Below are 17,558 nucleotides of genomic sequence, written 5' to 3' on the forward strand. Positions count from 1 at the left end.
ACTGAACTGCCGCCTGGGAGCCTCGACTGAGTGGGTTTCCGGATCTTGGGTGTGGGGATAAGGTTGGGGCTTCCAAACCCCTGGAGGACGACGGCTGGGGACCGAGTGTGGGTGTTCGGGTGCCGAGGGATGAGTGTGGGTGTGAGGGCGGCAGAGCCTAGACTGCAGCTGGGGAGCCCAGGGTTTCGGATGGGGGCTGTCAGAAGTAAAGTCTTGGAAACTGCTGGACATCTGATAACTTGATACAAGGCCCTGGAATTGGAGCGATCCGATTCAGGAACCAGAGAAGCCAACAAGAGGAGGGCTGCCCGTGCCATCCCAAATACCCACTAGCCTAGGTCTGCCTCTTGTGTCTGAAGGCATCAGGAATGAAGGTTGAGTTTTGGCTTGTGAACTAGCCCTGTTGCAGAGAGCTGGTTTTCCTTCCCCTAGATGGTTGAGGATGAAGGGTTTAGCAATTGTGATGTTCTCCAGAGCCCCACTTAGCACTGTCTCAGAGGGAAGCTGGGTCTGTGAAAGAGTAGAATTACGGGCGATAACATTTCTCTTTGTAAGTTACAGTAATCAGGTGGTGTGAAGTGTATGAGTTTTGCGTTAGGAAAGAGAGCTGTTGTGATGTGATTGTTACCACTGGCCATGGGCAGGTGTGATGCTGCACATAACCCCAGACCTCAGGAGGAAGTAGCAGGAGGCTCAGGAGTTTGAGGCCAGTCTGGCCTGCATAGCAAGACCCTGTCACGAAGCCAAGGGCTAAGAACATTGGCTGGGGGACTGGATCTTTGTTCTCTGCATATTAACTCATGATCACTCTCAGTCCCTTTCACAGGGACCAAGTTGTAAACTATTTTGTGCACTTGTATTGACGCTGAAACACTTGGAGGCTGCTTTCCCGTGAGTTCTGACAGTTGCCAAGGATGGACAGAATGTTAGGCTTCAGTTACAGCACTAGTTTGGTAATTTTTTTTTTTTATTAAGTTGTCTTTCCAGTTCTTCCCTCTGTCAGGGGCTAGGTAGGGCCAAAGGCCCTTCTAGGTCTCTGTGGACGGAAGGAAGAACACTGAACTTTTGTTCCCTGCCAGGGCCATTCTTGGCAAGGCCAACAATGGACTGGTGCCAGGGCTCTGGGGGGCCCAGGCCAGTGCCCTGAGATCGACGGTTTCATGTAAAGCTGTGGTTATGTATTACAAACCCTGTGATATGAAATATTTTGCTTATCGTACCAGAATGAACTTTACAAAAGAGGAACTAGAGTTCCTTGCGATTCTCCTGCTGGATGAACTCCCCTGGTTTGTTTTCTGCCTCCCCATTTGAGAGGTATGAAAAGAACTGTGATACTAATAAACTTGCTGGCTTGAGTCATTAGCCCTCACAGCCTTCCTGACCCCAGCTTTGGCCTGTTTATTCTCTCATCTCTGGTCCTCCCCACCAGGGTCCCAGTGTGAACCCAGGGAGAACAGCTGGTCTGCTTCACCCTCTGTCATTTTGACTGCAATTGAGTCCTTCCAAAGTCCTCCTGGTCTCTCTTTGACCTTTAACCCAATAGCTACCTCTCCATTTTTCTAGCTTCCCATTGGGATCCACATCACTTGTCTAAGAGTGTTATGTATATTGTATGACAGTATTTGGTCCCTCCCATCACATGGGCCCTTTGGCAGTGCCAGGAAAATTTCCACACACCAGCAGCCAATCACTGTTCTGGTTGTGAGGAGAAGACGTTCTTTGGGTGGTGGGAGGTTACTGCATAAAGTAAAACTGTTGGGATTGGATTGACAGCAGTTACCCAGTTCTGTCCCTTCCTCTGCTGCTGCCTCTGCCCTGAACTGAGCTCTCAACCCTCAACGCCAGCAGGATGTTAAACCACCTCTCCCTCACGAAGGCGCTTCTCGCTCTTGGGTCCCTGGCATCCTGGGTAACTGCAGGAGAGCACGGTGAGCTATCATTTGGGGTCCCTGGCTAAAATAAAGTTACTAGGGGAGAGATCATCTCCTGTCTTCTAAGGCTTCTCTGTGGAGCCAATCATCTCTGTAGGAAGAACTGGATGGGTAGAATGTTGGGACAGTAAGAATAAGTTTGCTTGGGTTTTGTTGCCCTCCCTGCAACAAGGAGTTAGGACTTACAAGGATAGACAGTCCAGCTATTGCTTAGAGTTCATTTAATGAGGACAGGGCCATGCAACAGTCCCCTTTCTCTGTCCGTCTGTCTCTGTCTCTCTGTCTTCCTCTGCAGCAGTACTGGTTTACTTGTCTTAGTAGTTATAGGGTGTGTGGGTATCTGTGTGGCGAGAAGAGAAGGGGGTTGCAGAGATGATCTGCGAAGGAGTTCATGGAGATGCTGAGCTCCTTGAGATACATTTGACTCTCATTCTCTCCCTCTCTCTCTCTCTCTCTTTTTTAAAAGATGTATGTAGGTGTCTCTCTGTATGTATGTCAAGTGTGTATGGGTGCCTGTGGAAGCTGGAAGAGGGAGTAGGATCCCCTTGAACTGGAGGTACAGATGGTTGGGAGCTACCAGAGATGGGTGCTGTGCACTGAACCTTTGTTCTCTGGAAGAGCATTGTTCTTAACAGCTGAGTCATCTCTTCAGCCCCCAGTGGAAGAGGCTGACCCCCCCCCCCGCCCATCTCTTTAGTCCTAACCAATTATCTCAATTTAGTATGAAATCTTTTTCAGTAAAAGAGGAACAGTACCTTCCTGATCAGAACCCATGCAAAGATCTGTGTCAGAGCGATAGGTCATGGCCTGCCTGGCAGAAGTGCTATAGCACGGGCTGTGATAAGGCCCACCAAGCAGACCTCATGGGATATGTTGTCATGAGGGGCAAGATCCCAGTGTGTTCCCTGGCCTTGTCTCTCGGATAGAACCAGAGAACTTCCCACTGTCTCCGGATACCTAGCTATGTAGGTTACCCTTTTCCCCTTTGAGGTCTCTAAGCATCCCATCCCCCAGCTCTTTGTTTCCTATCCCTTGGTGGCTTTTGTCTTTTTCTTTGGACTAGAGTAGTGTTGTGAGGGAAAGCCTGCTTAAGATAGCGAATGGGACGACATCATGGTAAGGTAGAGGTGCTTCCTGCCTGATCTGCAATCCTGAAGACCTAAGTTCCATTCCCAGCATTCATGCAAAGGTGAAAAGAGAGAACCGATTGACTCCACAAAGCTGTCCTCTGAGCTCCACACGCATGCTGCGATACATGTGCCCCCCCCCGCCGCCCCCATAATGATTTTAGAAAAGGCACTAAGGACTTAGGGATGTAGTTCAGGATCTCACTGTATAGCTCATTCTGACTTCATTCGCAGGATCCTCTCACTTTTGCCTCCTGAGTGCTGGGATTACATGTGTGTGCCACCACGCCTGGTCTTTTTTTTTTTCCTTCTGAAGTCAGCGTCTTGCTGTGTAGCTCAGGACAGCCTGGAACCTGCAGGCCTGGCTTTTTTTTTTTTTTTTTTTTTTTTTCTTCTTCTTCTTCTTCTTCTTCTTCTTCTTCTTCTTCTTCTTCTTCTTCTTCTTCTTCTTCTTCTTCTAAACTCAGGATCTTGCTGTGCAGCCTAGGACAGCCTGGAACCTAGAGTCCTCATGCTTCATCTTTCCGCGAACTCTGGGATTATAGGTGTTAGATCACAGAGCCTCTGGCCGCCTTTGGATATCCGGCCTGGATCCCCTGTGGCTCTGGTCCCTCTCCTCCTGGTCTAGCAAGGACTTGGCAACAAATGTTCTTCCTGGTCTCAGTAAACGGCTCTGAGCCTCCCCTGAAAATGGCTTTGAGTTGTGGCCAGGCTCCCACCCTGGGGAAACTCCCTCCCCTCCCCCACCTCCCTGCATGCTGTTTACCTCAGTTGTCTTGCCCTGTTTTCACTTTAGGCTGTCCCTCTTATCCTCTCCCAGTCCCAGCTCAAGTGTGATCAAGACCTCCATGGTCCTAGGTGTTCCTTCCCAACGGAGCTCATTTTGAAGGGCAACTGGTCTCAACTTCTTTCCCCCGAACCTGCCTTTTTTTTACAAAAATTTAATTTACTTTTTTTATTTAGTGTGTGTCCAGCAGCTAGGGTGTGCATGTGTAGGTCAGACAACAACTTGTGGGAACTGGTTCTTTCTTTACACTATGTGGGACTTGAGGATCAAATTCAGGTCTTCAGGTTTTTGGCAAGTGCCTTTACCTACTGAGCCATCTCACCAGCCTGGTTTTTGTTTCTATTTTTAAAGATTATTATTATTGTTATTATCATAATAATTATTATTACTGTTGTTTTTTGAGACAGGATTTCTCTGTGTAATAGCTCTGATTGTCCTGAAACTCCCTCTGTACACTAGGCTGGGCTCAAACTCACAGATATCCTCCTGCCTCCTGAGTGTTATTATTATTTTTAACGTGGGTGCTGGAGATCCAAACTCAGTTTTTTATGCTTGTCCAGAAAGTGCTTTACTGACCAACTGTCTCCTCAGCGCATGCTTTTGAAAAAACATTTTATTTTGATCTATATGTGTGTGCTCTTGTTCAAATTTATGTGTACCACAGGTGTGTGAATACCCTCTTACACCAGAAGAGGGCATCAGATTCTCTGGAACCCGAGTTACAGCCGATTTGGGGACTGAACCCTGGTTCTCTGTAGGAACAATAAGCGCTCTTACCCATGAGCCATGTCTCCAGCTCCAGTGTGTCTGTTTTTGAAATAGAGAGGAAAAGAGGTAGTCCCAAAGTTATTCAGGGGCCATTCTGTTCTAACTTGTGTATCACACATAAGGCATGTTCAACGCAAAGAGATGCTGTGCATTTGGCTGCAACAAGAAATGTGTGGTCTCACTCTTCAAACAGAAATTGGGTAGAAGCCTCTTCTTCGTGCTTCATGGGCAGATTAACTTGCTCCTCTGTCAAACATACACACACCATCTGGTGCCAAGGTACCAAATTATTCCCTGATGATTGGTTTTAGTTTACTTTGAGAAACAATACAAATGCCGGCTCTATTCTGAGAACTGAACAAAGATACACAGAGTACCCAAGTCACAAGTGTTTATTGGTTTAGTCCTAGCCAAGCAGAGCAGGATGCCAAGAGGCAAGGCCACAGATTTTCTGTGGAGACCTATTAGAAAGCTGCTGACTAATTCCCAATTCCCACAGTCAGATGAGAGATTCTCCACTACAATCTACCCGAAGAATCTGCAGAGAGGCAGCAGAATTGAATCTCAATGTTTGCAGAAGACAACACACATTCCCCTACATGCCTGCTTCCGAGACACTCCGCGCCCTCTGCACACATGCGGCCTAGTGTCCTGATACTAGTTGAGGCAGATTTTCTTTTCTTCTGCAGTTATTAGGAAGGCTTTGGAAAGAGATCCCTCTCCCTCTTACAGGGTCATCATGACCTAATTCTCTACTTCCATGTTTATCTTTGCTTCACAAACTTCTACTGGATCTTTACTGTTTGCTGTATCCAGTGATGAGCTCTTGGTACACTGTGCTGGACAAAGCAAGCAAAGAAATACGTGATTTTGAGCTGCGATAAGGACAACAGAGGGGCATTGATGGATGCTGAGAGAAAAGATGGGCACTCGCGCTGGGTTGGGCGGCTAAGGAAAGTATGTCTAGGGCAGTGGCATTTGAACTGCCACTGGGAGAAGTTGTTGAAACTAACTGGCCAGGGCATGGGTGTGGTTGGATATTGAAGAGAATACTATGTAAGGTCTTTGGAAGACAAGACTCATGCATGGTTAGGGCCAGAGATGGGAGAGTAATGCTAATAGAAGACAGAGACCTTTGTCACTAGGGAGGTGTCAGTGGGAGTGAAGAAAGGGGACACAGATTTCTAGTTGGGTCATGCTTCCTTTACCATTTCTTTAAGAGTCACCGAAAGTTATTAGAACTTGGAGGTGTCACAGGGCAGTGGTGATGCACGCCATTAATCCCAGTGCTCAGAAGGTAGAGGCAGGCAGATCTCTTTGAGTTTGCAGCCAGCCTGTTCTACAGAGCAAGTCCCAGGACAGCCAGGGCTACACAGAGAAACCCTGTCTCAAACAAAACAAAACAAAAACAAACAAAAACCAAACCCAACACCACCACCACCAAAAGCCAAAAAAACCAAAACCTAAAAAAAAAACAAACCGGCCGGGCGGTGGTGGCGCATGCCTTTAATTCCAGCACTCAGGAGGCAGAGGCAGGCGGATCTCTGTGAGTTCGAGGCCAGCCTGGTCTACAAGAGCTAGTTCCAGGACAGGCACCAGAAACTTCAGAGAAACCCTGTCTCAAAAATCCAAAACAACAACAACAAAAAAACAAAAAAACACCAAAAAGGAGGAGAGAAAGAATCTAAGAAGAAGATGAAGATGATGGTGATGGCGAAGTTGGTGGTGTCATCTGCATAGAACTTACTTATTTTTCTGCTATTTTAGATTTTTCATGGCGACTTTGGCTTATTTGTACTCTTCATTCAATATTCTCTATGGCCACATTTCCTGTCTCTCTTTATTCTCCAAATTCTTTTTATTGGAGTGACTTTAGATATATACACTGACTTTTGGAGCACTAACTCAGATATGATATATAACCTTATATCTGCCTGTTGCTCAGACTTTAGGGTTTTTCATAGATTTAAAATACTTGATACATTTATTCTTGGTGGTTTATTTTCTATTTTCTTAAATGAGGTCATTGTTTTCAAGACAGGTAGCCCAGGTTGGCCTCCAATACTCTGTATAGCCAAGGCTGGCCTTGAACCCTTGGTCTTCCTGCCTCCATCTCCTGAGTCCTGGGATTTCAGGCATGTATCACCAAGACCCTGGCTCTTTTTCTTCTTTCCTTTATGTCCTTTCCTCTTTGGCAGACAGAGCCTCACTGTTTCGCCCAGGCCGGCCTGGAGCTTGTGACTCCTGAATGACATCCTATTGTCTGCAGAAGCTGGTGTCAGTCTCTCACCTGAGAACACAGTGTGTTAAGTTGCAAATGTAGATTTGGGTTGTCTGAGAGGAGCGGTTCCCCAGGCAAGCCTCTGTACTTCTTTCTATTTCCCTGTAAGGTGGAAAGAGCCTGGAGAGTTACTATAATGTGTTAAAGGGTGTGTTAGTCCTTCAGGAGTATACATTAGATTCTTTAGGCTTCTAGGGGGACTGGGTCTGGGCTACATTTTAGGCCTACTTGACACTACAGCTGGCCCAGGAGTGCAAACAGTCCCCCTTCCCCACCCTGCTGATCACCCCCTCTCTGAGACCCTAAAACTCCACCGTACATTAATCTTCCCTTTCAACCATGTCTCCCTGGTAGCAAATTCCTTCCCGGTACCCAGTGGGGTGATCTGTACCTGGTTCAGACAGCCATCTCGGACAGACTGCTCACAGGAGAGAACAGTGCAGTCCTTTGTCAGGACTCTCAGGTCCCAGCTCTGGGACCAAACCTGGGAATCTGTTGTGAGCAAGTCACCTACTGTCAGCTTGTCGGACCTCATACAATCTTCTCAGTGTTGGCCGCTGACGTCTGGACTGTGGGTTGAGGGTGAGGCTGGTTCCTAGGTGTGGTGCCTTTGTGAGCCACTCTGGCCTTTGGCCATTAGAGGTGAGACTTCCTTTTCCCTTGGGGTTAGGCAGGCAGGCTGGAAGTAGACTACAGATCCCTCAGAGCCCACAGGCTGAGCAAGACCTGGTGGAGTTGGTGGACCAGAAGCAGTTGGCAGAGTTACTGTTTTAGCTCCTGCTGTAGAGAAGGTTGCTTCCCCCACTCCCCCCGGCCGAGACAGTTTCTCTATGTAGCCTTGGCTGTCCTGGAACTGCAACTCACAGAGATCCTCCTGTCTCTGCCTCCCAAGTGCTAGGATTAAAGACAAGTGCCATCACTGCCCTGCGAAAAGGGTTGCTCTTAATGAGACTGATTCCCAGGAAGCTCTCCTTCCTGAGCTGTGAAAAACGTAAACCTTGACGTCATCACCGGTACACTGTAGCAGAGCTGGTCTATTTTGGCACAGGTAGATACTGGACTGTGCTCTCAGGGAGAAGCTCTGGTCTGAAGGTAGCCTGTGGTGAGTCTCCTGTTTGCTCAGTGGGCTTGGACAAGTGTGTTCATCTCTGTCTGCCCCTTGTCATCTTGTCATCTTCACAGAGCGATGACATAGTTTGGAAGAAATGCGTTCTGAGAGTTCACATTCTATGTGCCAGGCAACGCACAGGGCCTCCTACAGTTAGTCCAGCCCCAGTCTGGTCTGTTTCCCCCTCCAGTCACCTGCATTTTGCCCCGCCCACTTACTCACCAATCACTCATTTACACTCTGTGTGGAGAGTCAGCCGTACCTGGCTCATGGGTATCTATGGTGAACAAAGTCCCCACCTTTTGGGGAGTGTTGTGAAGAGGGAGTGGCAAAGACAGAGGCTCTGAGGGAGGGGAGACTTTTGTTCCTAAGGAAGGGAAAAGAGTCCATTGTGATTGGAGAAAATCAGAGGTAGTTCCAGGTGAGGTTGGGAGGTGGCAAAGCTCGGAGTTAGGACAGCTTTGAGCTCCTTTTGCAGATTTTATTCTATGTGCAGAAGGAAGTAATTCGAGCCACTGAGTTGTCTTAGCGGGTGAAGGCCACACAAATCTGAGGATCCAAGTTCAACGTAGGGGAAGGAGAGGAGCGACCACAGAAGTTGTTCTCAGACCAGCACAGGCACCCTGTGACATTCATGAACTCACAGTTACACATATCACACACACAGCAGTAAATACAAACTAAACACATTTGTAAAAAAGCACCTAATCCCTGTGTGTGGGAAATGATCATAATCCTAGCACCGGGAAGGCAGAAGCAGGAGGATCTCCAGGAGTTCAAGGCCATTCTCGGCTATGGGGTGAGTTTAAGGCAGTCTAGGCTGCATGAGACTTGTCTCAAAAAGCCAAAAAAAGATTATTGAGGGGAGTCTAAATGAGGGAGAGGCCTAGTCCAATGTTCACTTTGAAAAGGCTGTCCTGTTGTGTGAAGAATGGATGAGGGCCAGGTGGAGACAATGGAAGACCAGGCGAGAAGCTGTCATGGCCGACTGGGTGGGTGATAGGTGATCCTGGTTTAGGCCAAGGAGCTCACCATAATACAGACACAGAAAAGCAGAGACTCAAAGGCAGCTGACGGGACCAGGTAAAGAAATAAAAGGCTGTGGCCACCAAGGGAAAGGGTGTTAGAGACCGTGTAATGTGACGTTAACAGCCTGAGTGACAGACAGGTGGCGGTGATGCTCTTTAACAGCCGGGCCCAGGGAGGCAAAGCCCTGGGCTGATGCAGGAGACGTGAAGCTTATTTACTGACTTCAGTGTCCCTGCTTTTGGGGATTGGTAGGGTGTTGGGAGAGGTGCAGATAGGGGGTGGGGTGATCATCCCAGTTCTAGCTACCAGTCTTGTTTCTTGTCAGGACCCATGGTAGCATAATTAGTTGTGAGCTTACTGGGCCCCATACTTTGTAACGGCTGAGTTCACGCAGGTTAGCAGAACCAAGACATCGAAGGCAGGGCATTCTGTCCAAAGGCATCATCACAGGGACCATTTTTCTTTCCAAGACAAGGTTTCTCTGTAGCTTTGGAGCTCGTTCTGGAACTAGCTCTTGTAGACCAGGCTAGCCTCGAACTCACAGAGATCCACCTGCCTCTGCCTCCTGAGTGCTGGAATTAAAGGCATGTGCCACCATCGCCCGGCTAACAAAGACCATGTTTTACAAGGCTCCTGGGGGCAGGATAAGGATGGGTGCTTAGAACTTCTCAGGAACTTGGTTTCAGGAGAGTATGAGGGAGTACAAGCACTGTCTAGCTTAAAAATAAGGATGGCGGGGTTGGAGAGATGGCCCAGCTGTTAAGAGCACTGGCTGCTCTTTCAGATGACACAGGTTTGATACCCATTACCCACATGGCAGCGCATAACAACCCCAGAAGGGATCCAGTACCCTCTTCTGGCCTCTTTGGATATCAGGCATACATGCAGACATACATGCAGACAAACACCCATACACCTAACTAACTAACTAACTAACTAACTAACTAACTAACTAACGCAGGGATATGAAAGTATGGGGCTCAGGGTAATGGCACAGTGGTTAAGAGCACATCCTGCTCTTGTAGAGGTCCTGAGTGCAGTTCCCAGCACCTGCAGGGCAGCTTACACCTGTTAGTAGCTCCAATTCCAGGACTTCTGACACCCTCACACAGACATTCATGCAGGCAAAACACCAATGAACATAAAATTTTTTTTACAAAAATTGAGGACGGCATTGTCTGACTTAGAGGTGGTGAAGTGTGTCTGGAGGTTTCTTCTCTGTCTCGCCCAGCCCCACTGGACCGGTTTCTCTCTGCCTGTCTGTTCCTGAATGACCACTTAGAGGCTTCATATCAGTTACAACTGATGGCTCAGGCCTCTTTGTGGTTAGCTGTAACTAAAAATTAACTCATTTCTTTTAGTTTATATTTTATCATGAGGTTCGTGGCTTGCCGCTAACGTTTGGATCTCTTTCTCCTTTTGGTGGCGACATGGCATCGCCTCAACTCTGCCTACTCTCCTCTGTATCTTTGTTTTGGCCTAGCTTTATTCTGCTAAGCCATTGGCCGAATAAAAACAACATGTATACCGAAGGCCATCCCACAGCAGTGACGTCCCATTACGTTTGTGTTTGAGCTGACAGGAATTATTTATTTGACATGGATTTGAGCTATGAAGGAGGATGGCAGTGCTGAGCAGTGATCAAAGGGGATGCCCTCTGACCCCAGCCTGCCTCCCAAGGGGTCTGTTCCTTGCTTCTGAAATTTTCCAAAACTCTAGGGGCTCAAGGGAAGCTGGGCTAGGGGAGAGCAGAGGTAAGGTCTCTACTAAGTCTGAAGAGCAGGGAGGAGCGGAGTCTCCTGGCCTTCATCCCATCAGAGCCAAGCTCATTAGAACGGTGACACGTGGTAGGTATGGTGTCCCTCTTTTTAGGTTCATTGTTCAACTCTATGAGAAGCTGGTGACCGTGGAATTTCCCTCTAGGGTGATTTCCATATACAGTTCTCTCAATGGTGGAAGAAATTTTACTTTTGTCAAGCATATTGCAGTGTTTGTCAAGTAGATGATGAGTAGGTGTAGTGAGATACCTCCGGTAGTTCTAGTAACCTTGTTTTCCAAATTAAAAAAAAATCAGGGTATGTAGTTTTGATATGACATCATAACAACACAACATTCCTGTGCGGGACAATCCCAGGACATGAGACTATTATGACTCATCTTTGGGGTCCAGCGCTTGCTCTCTCCATCTCAGCAGACTTTCTGGAGCCAGCCATGTGCTGTCATGCATAGCCTGCTGCTTTCGAGGCTCTGGGCTAGGCATATTTTGGTTTTCTACAAAACTTTTAATTGCTCATCACCTCTCTCCCGCATTTAAAGAACGGCAATGATTCATGGTGAGTTTAGTTTGGCTTGGATGTAGTCTTCTTTGGGTGTGCCTGCTCCTGGGGCCAAGCTGCCTGCATCTTTTAGGGATGGCGTATTAGAATGCAATTCATTGCAAGCCAGGCCTGAGTTTTGTCCTTAGCTGCTGGCTTACTCTAGTTCCGGGTCGGCCCCACTCTCTTCTCTGGATTCTCAGCATCTAGAATGTCTTCAGCCATGGGCAACAGAACATCTACAGAATAGTGATTCACTGTCCCTCCCTTTACAAGAATTCTGAGGTGGGTGTCAGAGCTGCCATGGCAACTCAATGATGCTACCAAGAAGAAAGCATCTCCCTCTCCCCTTGCCAGTCCTTGACTTTACCCTCATGCTAGGGCTTCCTACTTCAAAGAAGGCTTCCTTTCATCTCCACAGCATGTATGTCTCCGAAAGAAAGAAGCCAAGTGGCAGTTTGTATCAAGAATACTAAAGCAGGGACTGGAGAGATGGCTCAGAGGTTAAGAACACTGGCTGCTCTTCCAGAGGATGCGGGTTCAATTCCCAGCACCTGCAAGGCCGCTCATAACAATCTGTAACTCTAGTTCCAGGGGATCTGACAGCCTCACACAAACATACATGTAGGCAAAACACCAATACACATAAAATAAAATTGTTAAAAAAGGATACAGAAACTTCTTAGTTTGTGGTCATCTCTAGTTCAAAAAATATGGAGGAAGTGATTCATTTGGACTAAATTTATTGCTTCTCAGACCAGACCTGTTTTTTTAAAATTTATTATTTATTTTTTTCTTTTTTGAGACAGGGTTTCTCTGTATCTCTGGAGCCTGTCCTGGAACTAGCTCTTGTAGACCAGGCTGTCCTCAAACTCACAAAAATCTGCCTGCCTCTGCCTCCCGAGTGCTGGGATTAAAGGTGTGCGCCATCAATGCCTGGCTCAGACTTGGAGTTTTAAGAATGACCCTCATTTACAGTATAGCAAACTGTCCCCAGATACAGTGACCTGATTCCTCATCACATCCACAAGGGTGGCCCAGGCTCTGCTGGGTAGTTCATCTCCCCATGCGGTATAGCTGAGGTCATTCATGCGTGCAGCTGCGAGCTCAATAGAATGTCGGGGTTAACATTTCTTATTTACATTTATTTGTTTTTTTTTTGTATCTCTGCCTGTCCTGGAACTCACTCTGTAGACCAGGCTGTCCTTGATCTCAGAGATTCACCTGCCTCTGCCTCTGTTGGGATTAAAGGTGTGTGCCACCACTGCCCAGCGTATTTATTTTAATGAATTAATCAACTAATTTGCATATTTCTGCATATCTCTGTGTATGTGCACTTGCTTGTGGAGGCCAGAAGTCAACATGGAGGGCGAGTCCTCAGGAGCTGTCCACCTTGGGTGTTTTGAGTCAGGGTCCCACTTGCTGAGTAGGCTCGGCTGACTGGCCTGTGAGCTCTCGGTGTCAGACTATCTCTGCCATTGCACTGCTGGCGCCGCCACACGCAGACTTCTCTGGGGATCAAATTCAGGAAAGCAAGGCAAACATTTTACCAACTGAACCCTCCTCTTTGGCCCCCCGGGAATGTATTTCTCTTGTGTTCCCTGTCCACACTGCATCTCATCACACCACAGGGTAGCTCAAGCTGCTTTGTTGCACCCTGGCTGGCTTCTGAGAGGGGCATTCCAAGAGGACAGGCCCCTGCAGGCAGGTGCTCTTAAGTCTCTGCTTGCATTAGGCTTGCCAATGCCCCTGTGGTAAAGGTAAATCATAGGGTGAAGCCCAAGTCAGTGTGGAAAGGGACTTCACCAGGGCACAAATCCCAGGAGATATAGTTGGTTGGCGCCAAGCACTGTATACCCGTCACAGTGTAAAAGAAGGGAGAGTGAGCATGAGGTATGTAATTCATGTGTTTGCTACAGTGGATAAGAGCTGATCAGTGTTTTTCCATACTGCAAGCACCAAAACCAATATGGCTCATGGCCAGAAGACAAGGAATGGATGTAGAATATTAAGGAGTATTGCATATTAAAGTCTCTATTTACACCCACTGAAAAACGTATTTTATGTTCCTGGCTTGAGCACCTCTGAGTTTCAATGCTTTGATTCTGTGGCAGAATTAAGTGGTGGATGTCCTGCTGACCCTCTTCCGTGCGAGGAGCTGTGTGATGGGGACACATCTTGTCCCCAGGGACACAAGTGCTGCAGCACTGGCTGTGGCCATGCCTGCCGAGGAGACATCCAGGGAGGTATGTTGGTTCTTTGGGAGGAGAGCCACAAGTGCCCGTTGGGTACCAGGTAAGCTTGGAGGAGCTTCCTGTGGACGCTTTCCTGGGGGAGCCTGTTGTCATCTTTACAACCCTCCGTCTCCATCCCAATGGAACCCTTCCTTCTAGGGTTAAAGGTTAATGCTGGCATGGAAAGAGCTAGAGGAGGGAGGTGTGGTAACAAAGCTTCCTTCTGGGCTCTGCTGTAGGTATGCTTTGTGACTGGGATCCCCTCTTTTGGGGCCTGCTTCCTCTGTCCAGTAAAGTTGCCCAATATCACTGGTTGTTTGGATCAATTTTTGTTTGTTTTTGAGATAGGGTCTCATTATGTAGTCCAGGTTGGCCTTAAACTCAGAACCCTGGCTTAATCCCCATGAGCTGGTTTTACAGGTCTGAGATACTGCTCTCAGATCTCTCTCTCTCTCCTCTCCTTTTCTTCCTCTCTTCCTCCCCCCTTCTCTTTCAACCTCTGTTTATTTGTTTTTGTTTTTTAGACAGGGTCTCCTGTAACTCAGGCTGACTGAACTTTCCGTGTAGCTCAAGATGACCTTGAACTTCTGACCTTCCTATTTGTATCACCTGCTTGCCGGGGTCCCAGGCACGAGCCACCACATCCAGTTTATGCACTGCTGGGGACTGAACCCAGGCCTCCTCGGAAGTTGAGCAAACACCGTGTATTTGCTGAGCTACATTCCCTGCCCATTAGTTTGTTTATGTCCCCAGGCAATGTCCACCCCTTTGTCTGTACATACACACAGCTTGTTAGGGAAGACAAGTGAGTTATGGATGCCCCTTGACTGTCATGGGGCCTGACCTGACAAATCCATGGGAAATGGCAAATCTTGTAAGTTGAAAGTCTATTTAATAATCTTGTCTTAGTTACTGTTGCTGTGATGAAACACCATGGCCAAAAACAAATTGGGGAGGAAAGGGTTTCTTTGGTTTACAGTTCCACATTGTAGTCCATCAAGGAAGGAAGTCAGGGCAGGACTTCAAACAAGGCAGGATCCTGGAGGCAGAAGCTGATGCAGAGGCCATGAAGGGTGCTGTTCCCTGGCTTGCTCCCCATGGTTTTCCCAGTGTATTTTCTTTTTCTTTTTCAATTTTATTTGACTTTATTTCATGCGCATTGGTATAACGATGTCAGATTCTTTTGAACTGGAGTTACAGGCAGCTGTGAGCTGCCATGTGGGTACTGGGAATTGAACTCGGGTCCTTTGCAGGAGCAGTCAGTGCTCTTAACCACTGAGCCATCTCACCAGCCCCTATTTTATTTTGTTTAGTTTTATTTTGTTCTTCTCTATGTAGCCCTGACTGTCCTAGAACTTGCTCTATAGACCAGGGTGGCCTCTAATTTACAGAGATCTGCCTGCCTCTGCCTCCCGAGTGCATGCACCACCATGCCCAGCTCAGCCTGCTTTATTATAGAACCCAGACTGCCAGCCCAGGGATGGTACCACCCAGAATGGGCTGGGCCTTTCCACGTCAATCACTAATTAGGAAAATGCCTTACAGCCAGATCTTATGGAGACATTTCTCAGTTAAGGTTTCCTCCTTTCAGAATACTCTAGTTTGTATCAAGTTGACATAAAACTAGCCAGCACAACTCTCAACCCGCAAAACCCTTCTACCTTTGCAATAGACAGAACCTACTGTAGAGTTTCAGTTGTATGCTATGGTAGTCCTATGGCAGGCTGTGAGTTGTGACTGCTGCCACCCAACACTGAAAGCAAGTATTGCATATTGCTGATCTGGGAAAAAAGAGAAGTTGAATATTAAAGGAGCCTTCCTCTTGAATCTGTACCGTTCTTGTACCCTTGAGAAACGATACTATGACAAATACATGTACACACACACACATCACATACATACATGCACACCCCCCCATACATACACGTACTTACACACATAATATACTACTCACACACCACACACAACACATACTACATATACCAAACAAATACACCACACACACACTATGCATATACCACAAGCACACACATGTACATTCCATACACACATGACTCACACCACACACATACACACACACACATGTACGCACACACACAAACTTAGATGAAAGAAGACTTATACAGGATTAGGGTGGCACAAAGCAGGGGCATAAAACTTCTAGGGTGGCAGATGAGGCATTGACATGAAATTCAGTCGTGGGGGAAAGCAGGACCTTGTCTCTCCGCTTTTGGCTCCACTGGCATGTCTGCATTCTACCAGCCCCTAAAAGTGGGCTTTGGGAGCCTTGTAAGTCCTATGTCAGAGGTGTTTGACTGTGTAGTGTCTCAGTCCTCCAGCGTCCCTGCTTCCAGCCACACCTAGTTGGGAGTCAGGGTTGGTTCCCCTGGGCCCTGAATCTAAAAGTTGTAGGTGGAAATTTGGGAAGAGAGGAGCCAACTTCCTGTCTTTCCCTGTGCTGGTGTTCTCCACAGGGCGGGATGGCCATTGTCCCAGAATCCTGGTGGGCCTGTGTATTGTCAACTGCATGGTGGATGAGAACTGTCAACCCGGGGAAAAGTGCTGCAAGTCAGGCTGTGGCCGCTTCTGCATCCCCCGGCTCCAGTCACTCAAACAGCTCACAGACTCCAATGGGACTGATGGGGCTAATCCTAAATTAGGTGAGTATTGCCCATGATGACCTTTGACCGGCTTGAAGTTGACAGCTTTTACTGCTGTTAACACTCCCCTGTTAGCTACCGGGAAGGCGGCTTCTGAAGGCCATGAAGAATGTAGTTAGGGAGAAAGATCCTGAGTCACACACCACACCCTTCATGTGGACGTGGTGGGATTACTGTGTTTACAGTGGGCGTGGCTCTCTGTGGTAGAGATAGGAGGGCTGGGGGCAGGACAACAAAACAGATTGTATCTATACCCAGCAGATACCATTCCTATTTGATAACCGGACATGAGGGGCCAACTTCTAAGTGACCAGAGTCTTCAGAACCAGTTAGGAAGTCCATCAAGGCTCCCAGGGCGGAAGGGAAATGGCTGGGCAGGGGAGCCCGAAAGGCATCGCTGTGACCTGAAAGGTCTTCTCTTTGCAGAGGCTGGAGCATCCTAGCTTTCCTGACTGTCTGGGGCTCCAGGAATCTTCTGGAAGCCAAGAGGGGTGACGTCCTGGGGCTTGTGACATTCCCACAATTATCAGCCCTTCTCTTCTTTGCTTTTACTGCTGCCTGGATCACATGGAACAGCCCTGGGGACAGATACTTCTCTTTCCCAATAAAGCGCTGGCATGGACCCTCTTGTCTGTACTGTGCAGGGGCTCAGATGAGGATGGAGCTAATGGGTTTGCCTGTGCATGGCGCTGGCCTATGAAACCTATGGATTAAAGAAAGATAGCAGATTCCTTTTTTTTTTAAATGTAACACATATGAAGAAGAGTATTAATGTGCAGCCTGAAATGATAGTTAAATAAATTAGTCATTGCATGGAGCTCCAGTAAAAGGTGTAACACCTTTGGCAATCTTGGACGAGTTTTTAGTCATCTTGGAAATAATACATCCTGACTTGTTTAATGCATATCAAGGGAAAGCAATTTTTTTAAATGTTAAAAAATAGTAATTGCTCTGTGTGTGTGTATGCATGTGTATGTGTGTGTGTAAGTTGCATGTGCACAGTGCACATGTAGGTTTCAGATGACAACTTTGAGAATTTGTTTCTCTCTTTCCACTGTATGGGTTCTGGGGATGGAACTCAGGTCATCAGATTTGTATTCATCCCATTTCTTGCCAACTAGTCACCTCACATTTTAAAAAACCTTTCTACTTTCCTCTTCTATTTTCTGTCAGATATTAAAAATGTCACTGTCTTATGCCAAGTGTGTTACAAGATTAGTTTTTGTTTATTTGTTTTTTTAATCTTGAAGTTTCATATAGCCCAGGTTAGCTTCAAATTTCTATGTAGCCTTGAACTCCTCCTGATTTTCTTTTTTTC

The 17,558-nt window shown here is 47.3% G+C and overlaps 1 protein-coding gene across 1 annotated transcript; it reads left to right on the forward strand.

Annotated features, from left to right (window-relative positions):
* The first annotated feature begins 1,779 nt into the window (after window positions 1-1,779).
* Wfdc3 (WAP four-disulfide core domain 3) lies at window positions 1,780-17,349 on the forward strand. The gene is made up of 4 exons (XM_041671014.1): window positions 1,780-1,928; window positions 13,461-13,592; window positions 16,055-16,240; window positions 16,667-17,349. Exons 1-4 carry the CDS (start codon window positions 1,850-1,852, stop codon window positions 16,681-16,683), a joined length of 414 nt encoding a protein of 137 aa, XP_041526948.1. The 5' UTR covers window positions 1,780-1,849; the 3' UTR covers window positions 16,684-17,349.
* Window positions 17,350-17,558: the final 209 nt, after the last annotated feature.

Source organism: Microtus oregoni, unplaced genomic scaffold (genome assembly GCF_018167655.1).
Source record: "Microtus oregoni isolate MIOR12 unplaced genomic scaffold, Mior012 000020F_ref0000438, whole genome shotgun sequence".
NCBI lineage: Eukaryota > Metazoa > Chordata > Mammalia > Rodentia > Cricetidae > Microtus > Microtus oregoni.

Excerpts from the sequence above, each read along its gene's own strand:
- Wfdc3 (XM_041671014.1), top strand. The coding sequence starts at position 1,850 with ATGTTAAACCACCTCTCCCTCACGAAGGCGCTTCTCGCTCTTGGGTCC. Across the intron at positions 1,929-13,460 it reads GGTAACTGCAGGAGAGCACG|AATTAAGTGGTGGATGTCCT; the intron begins GTGAGCTATCAT and ends ATTCTGTGGCAG. Across the intron at positions 13,593-16,054 it reads CCGAGGAGACATCCAGGGAG|GGCGGGATGGCCATTGTCCC; the intron begins GTATGTTGGTTC and ends TGTTCTCCACAG.